Source organism: Lonchura striata, chromosome 10, assembly GCF_050655825.1.
Source record: "Lonchura striata isolate lonStrDom1 chromosome 10, ASM5065582v1, whole genome shotgun sequence".
Taxonomy (NCBI): Eukaryota; Metazoa; Chordata; class Aves; order Passeriformes; family Estrildidae; genus Lonchura; species Lonchura striata.
The window spans coordinates 7,272,872-7,284,469 of NC_140712.1; the positions used below are offsets into that span (position 1 = coordinate 7,272,872).

At 51.9% G+C, this 11,598-nt stretch overlaps 1 protein-coding gene across 1 annotated transcript; it reads left to right on the forward strand.

The window, feature by feature from the left end:
- The first annotated feature begins 1,820 nt into the window (after nucleotides 1-1,820).
- Nucleotides 1,821-11,204, forward strand: HEXA (hexosaminidase subunit alpha). Its single transcript, XM_021554226.4, has 14 exons — nucleotides 1,821-2,104; nucleotides 4,863-4,961; nucleotides 5,268-5,333; nucleotides 5,487-5,533; nucleotides 5,862-5,972; nucleotides 6,479-6,580; nucleotides 6,669-6,801; nucleotides 7,433-7,613; nucleotides 7,939-8,025; nucleotides 8,366-8,438; nucleotides 8,852-9,032; nucleotides 9,121-9,211; nucleotides 9,609-9,713; nucleotides 10,193-11,204. Exons 1-14 carry the CDS (start codon nucleotides 1,840-1,842, stop codon nucleotides 10,254-10,256), a joined length of 1,605 nt encoding a protein of 534 aa, XP_021409901.2. The 5' UTR covers nucleotides 1,821-1,839; the 3' UTR covers nucleotides 10,257-11,204.
- Nucleotides 11,205-11,598: the final 394 nt, after the last annotated feature.

An 11,598-nucleotide genomic window follows, 5' to 3' on the forward strand; every position in this document is an offset into this window, starting at 1 on the left:
ACCTGCTCCTAGGTATTCCTAGATTGATGTTGGACTTCACTTAGTGCCTTTAATTCTCTGGGTGATACCTGGGCTGTTGGTCCACCCCTGTGCTGTGGAAGTACACCCACCTGGTAAGGCTGTGCCTGTCCTTGGCTCCCAGCTCACCTTCCCATTAGGTGGATTTTGCTGTTTTACACATCTGGAAAAGAAAGATGCAGTGCTGTGTAGATGTTGAGCTCATGGCAACACCATTTGGCTCTCTTTGACCCCCTTCCTGATGGAGCCTAGCTTCTCTATCTCTAGGTGACCATTAGTACCCTCCCTATGGAGGGGGAGCTCCTCATGACCTCCCTATAAATTTTCACTAAGCTCATTAAATTCCCACAATGCCATTTAGACCCAAACCTGACTGTGATCTCCTCCTGGTGTCTAGTCTCCCCACAACTTTTTCATCTCCACATCATCCCCAAGAGCTTCACTGGAACCTCACAGCCTCCTTTAACATTGGAGAGCACCTCCCTCCATCTCTCCCTAGCCCCACTGAAACCCTTCCATGTCTTCCGAGCTCTTTTTCTTTCCCCGTCGGTCCCCAGCTTTGTGCTGGTGCTATTCTAACCTCTGAGAACAAGTTTCTTGTGGATTTTTTCCTACAAAATTTTTTCCTGTTGATCCTGGACTCTCTACACTGCTCCTGTGAGGGACAATCCCTTACATTCCCCACCAGACCTTGCCATAGTTATGTCTTGTTCACACAGAATGGTCTTTCCTCTTGTGTGATGAGGCCATCTCCCTTGTCTCGCTTTCTCCTGTACCATTTGTTTAATTTCCTGCTTGCTCCCGTGCCTCTGGCTTGTCTACCAGCATGCCTGATACCTTGGAGTATTCTGGAACAACAGGTGTTTAATAATTTGATGGAGTGGGTTCCTTTGTAGGTTTGTGCTGGCAATTAGATGGGTAAGACCTGAGCTTAAGGCCCTTATTTGAGTTGAGGATTGCTAAGGAAAGCAGAGCTGGAGGGAGGAAACAAAATTAAATAGAGTTCATCTGAGGTTAAGGCTTTTCTTGGAAAAGCCAAGCACTGCGTGGAAATCATCCCTGCAACACTTCACTGTGAGGATCCACCATGGGATAAAGCCCCTTTTATTTGAACAACCCAATCAATATTTCACTGACCACATATAAAATATCCTTGGAAACCTGTGCAAAGGATGATTTATATACAGTATTGCTCATAAAAATACACAGCACCAACAAAAGATGCTTAAACCCAAGGTGGATCCAAAGCATGGGAAAGGGGTGCTGGTTTTAAACTGAGGAGAGAGGGTCTAGTTAGGTTAGACATAAGGAAGAATTTATTTACAATGAGGGTGGTGAGTCCCTGGCACAGGGTGCCCAGAAAAGCTGTAGCTGCCCCATCCCTGGAAGTGTCCAGTTGGACACAGGGCTTGGAGCAATGTAGGATAGAGGAAGGTGTCCCTGCTCATGGCAGAGGGCGGAATTAAACGGTCTTTAAGATCCCTTTCAGCCCAAAACACTACACGATTCCATGCAAGCAGCATGAGTGAAATACGTGATTTAAACCATTAATCCCCTCAAACCCCGAGGCAGGCTGCTGAAGCTCCCTGACGGCAGAAAGCATGGCAGGGGTGGTGGTGTGGGGGCAGAAATGACCTTCGGTGGGGAGCCGCAGAGCTTTGAGCACCTCAAGAGAACGAGGCGACTGCGGACTGCCGGGGGAGGCGGTGGGGCGAGGGGGCAGCGCGGGGGAGGCGGTGAGGGCGGGCCCGAGCTGCCATTTCGCGGCCGCCCGGCCCCCCGCTGCCGGGCGGTGCCGCCTCCCTCAGGCTCGGGCGCGACATGGCGGCGGCGCGGGCGCTGCGGCGGGCGCTGCTCCGGCCGCTGCTGCTCCCGCCGCTGCTGCTGGCGCTGCTGCCGGGCCCGGCGGGGGCCGTGTGGCCGCAGCCCCAGGCCCAGAGCTCCCCGCCCGGCGGCGGCCGCTGCCCGGTGCCGCCCCGCCGGTTCCGCTTCGCCGTGGCGGACGGCTCGGCCGTGGGGCCGGGCTGCGCCGTGCTGGACGCCGCCTTCCAGCGGTACTGGCCGCTGCTCTTCGGCCGTGCCACCGGTGAGGGCCGCGGCGGGCGCTGACCCTTCCTCCGTGGCTTTGAGCTTAACAGCCCCCCACGTCCTCGCTAATCTGGGGCTTTGGTGGCCGTCTGCCTCCCCTCAGTTCTGCGGCGGCACGTGGGGTGGGAGTTGTGGGTTGGATGGAGTCTGGTGGCAAGGGCAGCGATGGGTTGGGATTTGGAGAGCAATGCCTATGGCACGTGTGGAAGAAATACAATCGAGTTTGGCACAGCACTAGTTGTCCTTCTGCCAGGGTTTAGGCTCTTGCTCTCAAGGGTTTTCTCTGTTTCATTTTTTACTTCCTCCAGGTAGTGTTAATCTCTTCATTGCTTGATTTCACTTCTCTTGTGGCTGCAGGGAGAGCTGCTCCCAGTTTTGCAGCCATTCCTGCTTCAGGGTTACTGCTAAGTCTTGGCTGTTCTCATTTGTAGCAGCTCTGGGTGTCCTGTGTGAGGTCTCACCTTGAGGAAAGCTTGCTGCTTTGTGTGTGTTCCTCCACGTACATACTTGTGCTACGGGGCACCTCTGCCAAAGTGGAGCTGCTAGAAGTCCTAAGGCAGTGTGGCTTTTCTGCCAAGGAGGGATTCGCTCCTGGATTCATCCTGAAATTGTAGGGTAAGATGAGGAAAGGCAAAAGCTTTGAGAGTTTGAATTTGCATGGAACATGCTCTAAAGGTTTCCTGAACCCAGACTTCTTCATGATAGCACCCATTGCTTGTCTGGGGTGATCTGCAGGAAATCTCTTGGCTGTGGAGCTGACGTGCAGGGATGCTCAGTAGCTGCGTGGGTCTGCTGCAGCCTGAAGTGCTATATCCAGGGAGTATGAAGCACTTCATTCATCAAAAAGAGCTAGTAACTCTGCTGCTGAGTGTTTTAAATGTCAGTGTGAGCTCTGTCGCTGCTGATCAAAGTGGAGAAGGGTGGCAGTGTTGGAAGCTGCTTGGCTTTGTCTTGGGTACATCATACTTTGAAAAAAGCAGGTTTGAAACAGAGAACCCTTTGGCTTATTTTATTTCGTCAACTCTTGTGAGTAGAAGTAGAAATAAATTTTGATTTGAGAGCCAAAAAGGCTCCTCTTGGTTCTCTTTTGCTGCTAGGAACTAAAAACAGCTGATCTAATTATTCATGCTCTCCTGTTCCACTCAGAGGGGAAATGTGACCATCAAATCATTTGGAGCAGCACTGCGATCACAAGATCCAGCTCACACTCATCACTTTCCATATGCCCTGCTTTATGATGCTCAAACTACACACATTATTTTAAGGCCTTTTTTCCCCTCTGCCTTCATTTTTTTTTGTATCTTTTTTTACGGCATGGGTGGTTAGTAAGAACAGGCAGTGGAAACCCTGGATGAAAGGAAACAATTTGCATTAATAGAGGAAATAAATGGCAAAAACCATTTTCTGGATGCACTGTGTTGCAGGTGTGGTTGGCAGTAGTGCCTGTCTGCACCTTGGCCTAGGAGGCCGTGTTTGGGTTGGGAAGCATCTCACCCAGCAGGGTCAAATGCGCTGTGCTATTGTGGGACTGATTCTGTCGAGGGTCCTCAGCAGAATGAGTCTTCCCAGGCCTGAGAGCGGCTGTTCCCGGTGAACTGCCGCCTTCCCGAGCGGAGGGAGCAAGTCTTGCTGTGCTGCTTGCACATCTGTGAGGTTGCCTTGGCTACCAGCTTGTCTGCAACTGAGAGGAAAGCTCAAAACAGGGCTGGCTTCAAGCTGTTTTCCTTCTCTCCGCAGAGGTTTCGTCATCCCTTCATGGAGAAATCGGGATTTCTGTGAGCTCCTCTGAGCTGTGGAGCAGGGGCTCTCTGCATTTCTCTGAAATGCTGGCACTGCCACAGTCTCTCTGGAAACTTTTTGGTGCTCTTGGCTCATTCAAAGCCAAGCTCTTTATTTTCAGTGACCACATTGAGTATTGCCTATTCCTGGGAATGCTGTGGGGATGTAAGATGGACCTTGGCTGGGATGAGCAGGGTCCCGCCCTGCTGCTCCATGCTCCTCCTGGCAACTGACTGCTCTAAGTCCATTGCATCCCAGTGAAGGCTGAGTATCCATTTGGAATGGGGGAGTGACTCAAGTGGGAATTCAGGCTTGTGCATGCTTGGAAGCACTCTTCAGTTAGGGAAGTGTGTCCAGAGCTCCTGCTTGAGGTCTAAATGTGACTGGGTTCATTTCTCTGGCTGCTACGCCTGGGACCTGCTCTGCAGAAGGTGAAGTCAGTTGGGAGCTTTTCTGAGCTGGTGAGACCTTTTCATTGCCTCTAACTCAGCCCAGTTTAGCAGATTCATTCTCCACCCTTTTTTAAAATGTTTTCTTTGCTCTTTTCCAAGAAGTTTGGGCAGAGCAGAACTCTTGGGCTTGTACTTTTTTGCAGTGCTGGGAGATCTTGAAAACAAGAAGCTCTTCACCTTCATGGAGAGGCTTTCACTAGTCCTGGCTGTAGCATAAGAGCCAGAGCTGGTGGCCAGGAAGCCTCAAGGGCTGTTGCTAGTCCATATCCTGGTGTTTCTTCTCTCTTGTGTGCTCCTTTAAGCTTCTTTGTGGGCTTCCTCACAGGTTGGGATCAGGTCATGCTCTCCTGGTTGGCTGTGTTGAAAATTAACCCCTGCTGAACACCGTGGTGTCTGTTTTGGGGAGCAGGAAGGGGTGCCTGTTTCTGCTTCCATCCCTAGCTGGGCTGGGAGGATGGTGGTGGGCTTGGAAGCAGGGAAATGTGCTGCAGTGGGGTTGATGTGCATGGTCTGTGTCCTTTGCAGAGAATGAGCCATCCTGGGAAGCACCCTGCGCCAAGCTTCTCATCTATGTTTCCACTCCAGGCTGCGATGGGTTTCCCAGCATAGACTCCAACGAGAGCTGTAAGGGTCAGGGTTGGGAGTGGGAGGGAATGTGGCTGTTTCTGTGCCTGTCACTGGGAAGTAGCACTATAGCACTGTGTGGTAACCCTTGGATTTGGGGAGGGCACTAATTCCCTGCTCTTGAGACACTGGGGTAGGGCAGGAGGGACATACCTGAGGGGTGTGATAAAGCAGTGGGGAGAGGTTTAAAACAGCAAGAGAGGGCCAAAATTCAGTTCTTTGAGGTCCTGGAGTGGAGTTCTGTACCTGAGCCCTGCCCAGTGCTGTCATGGCAGTGTGGGACAACCCCCTGATGCTGTTTTTCAGATAAGCTGTCTGTCTCCAAAGGCTCCATGCTGCTCTCGGCAGAGACCGTCTGGGGAGCTCTCCGAGGTGAGCTGTGCTTCCCACAGGGCATTCCCACTCTCCCTGCCTTGGGCCTGGGGATGTCTCGTGGTGCCTCTCTCTTTCCATAGACTTTGTTAATTGAGCTCTGCTCCTTCGGGGTTGTCTGTGCTAAGAAAAGGGCTGTGTGTTTTCCTGCAGGCCTGGAAACATTCAGCCAACTTGTTGGGAGAGATGAGAATGGCACGGTGAGTCCTGGCCTCATCCCCTGGGGGCAGGCAGCTCTCCATAGTGCCCCAACCTCCATGGGGACAGGCTGAGGGTGGCTGGGATGCTTGGGATCAGTGGGCACAGCTTTGCCAAGGGCCAAGTGGAAATTCATGGATCCAGCCAGGTCACTGCCTTCTGAGTGGGTAAAGAAGTGCTGCAACTCTTTCTGCTCTTTCTTTGCACTCTGGGCCTTGAGGGCACCTCTGTCCTGCCAACCCTGGGGACAATGGTGACCCTCAGTGTCTCTTGCTAATGGCCATTTGCCCAACATCCTGCTCACATCTTCCTTGTGTTTTCTATGTGCAGTACTACATCAATGAGACTGAAATCGTGGACTTTCCCCGCTTCCCTCACCGGGGACTGTTGCTGGACACCTCTCGTCACTACCTACCTCTGAGGGCTATCCTGGAAACTCTGGTAGGGCACCCTTGCTGTGAGATGAGATGGTTTAATTGGGTGTCCTTTCCCCTGTGATAACTGAGCTCCCTTGTTTGGGTGATTTCTCAGCTGCCTTTGTTAAAAAGAAAACTCTGAAGTATTTTGAATTCCTGGAGTCCAGATTGAAGTTCTGGATTGAAGTTGGAGTCCAGCTTCAAGGCTGAGTTGTTTCTAAGGCAAGGCAAAACACTGGCAAACATGGGTGCTGGTTCTGTGCTCATCCCAAGTAGAATTAAACTTGCATATCTCCACCAGTGGCTCAGTTACAGGGAGAACAGGGATTTTACTAAGCAGAAGTATTCCCATCCCTATGAAGTTTTTTGTGTTTAGAGAGAGGTGTCTGAATCCCTGTTGGATCCTGGGAAGCATTTAGAGACTCTGCCTTGTCTTCTGGAGCTGGAGGACCTTGTCCTCTATCTGTGGCAAGCTGGGTGACCTTTCAGAGGGGATGGAGCATGTTCATCTTTGCCACTGTTCCTTCCCAGGATGTCATGGCTTACAACAAGTTCAATGTGTTTCACTGGCACATTGTGGATGACCCATCTTTCCCTTATGAGAGTTCCACATTCCCAGAGCTCAGCAAGCAGGTAATGAACACCATGTAATGCCCATCTCAGGTGAGCAGATCCCTGCCTCTGCTCCTGAGCAAGGCACTGAGCTTTCCCGTGTTCCCAGGGAGCCTTCAATGCCATGACCCACGTGTACACAGCCAGCGACGTCCGCGCTGTGATCGAGTACGCCCGGCTGCGCGGCATCAGAGTCATCGCTGAGTTCGACACCCCCGGCCACACCCTCTCCTGGGGGCCAGGTGAGGAGCAGGCCCTGCCTGCTGCTGCTCTGAGGAGAGTTGGAGTTGTCCCAGGGGCAGGAATGGGTGCTGCAATCTGGACCCTAAAATCTGGGTGTGGGCAGCAGTGTCCCACAGGCTGGCTTTGACGAGGAGCAAACTGGTATTTGGGGGATGTGGGACCCAGCGGTCCAGCTTCTAGAGCAAAATCCAAAGGGAAACGTTTCCATCTTTTCTTAGGTCCAAGCTGGGTGATTTTTTTGTGGGAACATTTGCTCATCCAAAACTAACGTCATGGCTTATTGCAAGGATCTTTTGTTTAACTGAGGGTATAGCTGGCTAAGCTTCCTTGCTCTGCTCAGCTGTGTCTCAGCCCTGACACACTGCTCTCTGCTCCAGGGACTGTGTCTCCCCTTCTATGTCTAGAAGTGCAAGAAGCTCCAGAAAAACATTTCATTGTCTTTTTCTCTCTTTTCCCTGCCTCCAAATACCAAGGCCCATGTTATAATTTTCCGTGTGTGTGTGGTCACAGCTGTGGCTGGCTGTCCTTCCTTGGCCCCTGACTGGCCCTAAGTTGTGCTGAGGGGCATTGTAGAGGATGACATGGTCGCACTTCGCCCTTTCCTCACCGTCCTGTGTTTGTTACCATCAGGTGCTCCAGGCCTCCTGACTCCCTGCTATATGGGCAAGGCTCCTTCTGGAGTTTATGGGCCCATCAACCCCATTGTTAACAGCACCTACCAGTTTGTGACTAGTTTGTTCCAAGAGGTCAGCTCTGTGTTCCCAGACTTCTTTCTCCACCTTGGTGGTGATGAGGTAGATTTCACATGCTGGTGAGTTTGAGATCAGTCTGGATGGGGACTAGGGTTAAGTATTTGGGATTGGAGTGTCAGCCCATGGCTTCTTTGGCTTCTTGGTCATGAGCTTTGGTGTCCTGATCTCTCAGGTCAGGGATAAATAGTGGTGCTTGGGATTTTTGGGATTTCTGTGCTTATAGTGACACTCAATGTAGGGAGCTGCTGGTGTTTGTACTGGTCCAGCCACAGCTCTGGAATACCTGGGCAAGCCTTGGAATGATGTAGGAGGGATTTGACCATGCCTTGACCTTACTCCAGAGCTCAGGTTGTCACAGTTTTATTTATTCTCTTTGGTGAACAGGAAATCCAATCCAGAAATCCGTGCTTTCATGACTGAGATGGGCCTTGGTGAAGATTACAAAAAATTAGAGTCTTTCTACATCCAGAGGTAAGGACAGGGCATCCAGGGCCTCCCGCTGTACTGTGTGATCAGCTCAAATGTCTTCTGTCTTGGGGACACCAGATGTCCTTTCCAGGAACATCCCTGTTGGTCATGTCTACCTGACCCCAAAAGGGAACATTTCAGTGGGAGATTGACCACAAAAAAGCCTGGAGCTGAGGAGAAAGAAATCCCATAAGGGGCTGTGCTCTCTCCCTTCTCCTTCAGAAGTACCTTCACATCCTGCTGAGGATGTTGGGAATATCTGTGCTGTTCCTTAGGCTGTATGTAACCACCAAAGAGGGAATGCAGTGAGATCAATCAAAATTCAGTACTTTTCCTATTCCAGGCTTCTGGACATCGTCTCTTCCCTTGGCAAAGGATACATTGTGTGGCAGGAGGTGTTTGACAACGATGTGAAGGTGAGAGCTGCCAGTGCTGGGGTGAACTGTGCCAGCACCCCACCTGACACACTGGTGTGCTCTAGGGGGGCTGTGCTGGGGCTGGTGGGTGTTACTCTGTAATGGGTCTGGGGTCAATCTGAAGATGGTGCTGCCAGTGAGCTGCCCTCATCATGGCTTTGTCACACTGCTGCCCATGCTCTGCTCCCTCTAGGATGCATGTTTTAACACTGCACAGGACACTCTGCAAATGGCCTTATCCTTCCTTCTGTTTTTCCTGCAAACCAGATGGGAAGTGGCTCAAAAATCAAGCCCAAGTCTGCCTCAGCTTCCTTTTGGGAGTGTGGAGGGCTATGGGCACTCTGCTCGAGGGAGCAGGTGATGCTTCTGTCACTGCACTTATTCTCTGCCCCGTGTTCACCTGTGCTCCTCAGCTGAGGCCTGACACCATCATCCATGTGTGGAAGGAGAACAGCATGCAGTACCTGAACGAGATGGCCAACGTCACCAGGGCTGGCTACCGGGCTCTGCTCTCTGCACCCTGGTACCTCAACCGAATCTCCTATGGGCAGGACTGGATAGAAGCATATAAGGTGGAGCCCTTGAACTTTGAAGGTGTGTTCCTTGTGTCCCCTTTCTGCATGGCAGCTGGTGTGACTCAGACATAGCACCAGAACTGGCTGTTCTGCTGTCCCCTCCACAGGCAGCCCTGAGCAGAAGACCCTGGTGATCGGTGGTGAGGCCTGCATGTGGGGTGAATATGTGGATGTCACCAACCTGACCCCCAGGCTCTGGTAAGGGAGGCCACAGGGAGGTCACTTGGATCATGTGAGGCTGGGCTTGCATCCCTTTTCTTTGCCACCAAGTGTCATGTGCTGAACTCATGGGTTTGATCTGCACGTGGTGCCTGTCTCTGTCCCCCCTGTGCTGGTCACAGCTTCACTGAGGCTGAAATGAGAGTTTAAAAAGCTGTAACAACCTGATGCTGCAGCCAGGTTGTGTTTGACACCCATCTGTCCTGTCACCCTGGTCTGCTCCTGATGGCCATGTGTCCAGGAATAGATCTTGGGATACTCTGAAGCCTTTGTATGTGGAAGGACACTGGTCAGGAAAGTGCTTGGGAGTTAAGGGCTTCATGTGAGAATCTTTTGAGCTCCCCCTTGTCCTAACTGCCTGTCCCTTGTCTTCAAGGCCAAGAGGTGGGGCCGTAGCTGAAAGACTCTGGAGCAATGAGACTGTGAGGAACGTGCAAGACGCATACGCCCGCCTGGCCGAGTTCCGCTGCACCCTACTTGGGTAACCATCCTGGGGCAACTGCCCTTGCACAACGGCTCTGGGCTCAACCCTGGGAGGGCAGTGAGGGAGGAGGACTTGCCCTGCTGCAAAATGACCCTTGTTCCTCTGGAAAGCCCTGGATTTTCTGCTGCCTGTGCGTGGGCAGAGCTTGCTTTGTGCAGCTCTGGAAGAGTGCTCCTGCTGCTGGCGTAGGCTGGTGGCTCTGGCGAGGAGAGGGCTTTGTGCTGAGGAAGGAGGGGATTTGTCAGCTCTTGACACTCCTCCTGCAGCACCAGCTTCCCTGGGAAACCTGTCCTCACCCTGTGCTCCCTCACATGAGCAAAAAACTGAGTTTATAAGCACAGGATGAAAACCACTCCCTCCTTGTCACACCTGAAACAGGGCAACCTTGGCCACCCTGTGCCACTGGAAGCCCTCAGACCTGGTGGTGTCACTGCCTGTGCCCTCTCCCTGATGCCATCCTTCTGTTCTCTTCCCAGGCGTGGTGTCCAGGCACAGCCTCTCTATGTTGGATACTGTGACCGTGAATTTGGCGGGGTTTGAAGGGAGAGCCCCACTGCCCTCTGTGCACGCAGGAGGAATGTTCCCCCCTTAAAAGGGCAGAGGGACCCCTTGCCACCCCACCTTCTGCTCTGGCTTCATTGCAATGAACATTTCTTTTGCCTCAGCATGCACTCTTTACCTCATTTTCTATTTTTATTTCTTTAAATCTATAAATAAATGACCCCAAAGGGGAAAAAGGTGCCTATTCCTGCTCATCTGGGGCTTGGGACACCGTGCAAGAGTTAGCAGGAGATGGGTAGGGCTTGCTCCAGAGATGCTGGTGGAGAAGCATCATCCTGGCAGCTCTGGAGTTTGCAGAGTGCTTGCTTAACTGGATAAACTGCTTAGCCTCTGCTACTGTCCCAGGGTTTGCTTCTGCAGTCACATTGTGCTGTGGGGTCATGTCCTTGTCCCTTCTCTCTCTTCTGATGGCCAGGCCTGCAAGCCACTACCTCTTCTGCCCTAAACTCTGGCTGCTGCCACCTCCTCTGACCTTTCCTCAGCAGATGACACCCTGGAGCCTTGCAAGTCTGCTGAGTGGTGCATGGATATTACAAAATCTATGCTCAGTTCTTCAGGCTGTCACCTCTGCCTGGAATTTGGCCAACTGACCCGTCCTCCTCCTGCTCTGTTATTCTGAGGATGAGGAGCTCAGCTCCAGGTCTCCTCCATCCAGAGGGGTTGGTTTCAATGGTGTTTTCCTTGGAGAAGAAACCAGTGGTGCTGCTGTCCCATAGAACTGGGACAGGTGTGATTGTTGTCCTTCATGGTTGGGATTGTCGTGCTGGAAACAGCATTCAGCTGAAAGCAGGGAATCTGTCAGGGAGAAATCCTGGCTGGCTGGAACTATTATATGTGTGTCTTGGTCTTAAGTGAGTGAGATGCACTGTTATGGCTGGAAACCTTTCATGACTGAACTTTAAATTAAAAATAGTGAATTAACAGTTATTACTGCCTGCTATATTTAAAAGTCAGATTTCTTTTTCCTTTTTTTTTTCCCAATGAGTGTAACGTGGTACCTTGGCTTAGTGCTTTTGTCACTGCAGGGAGCGGCTGCCAGCAGGGCTAGGGCAAGCGGGACCCTGGACATGGGTAGGGTGCTTTGTTCCCAAGAACGTTGCTCTTTTCCCACAGATGATGCTCTGCAAGAAAGGCTCTTCACCACCCTATCCCATTCCCTGTCCTCATTCCACCTTCCCTTCTGCCATGCTGGGCTCCCTTTCCCCCATAGCCAGGTGTGAGAGCCCCCAGACCTTGGGATACCTATGGAGCACCCCCCAACATGGCACCTTCCACTGAAGCCTGGTATTGTGATCCAGATTAAACATCACCCATGATCCCA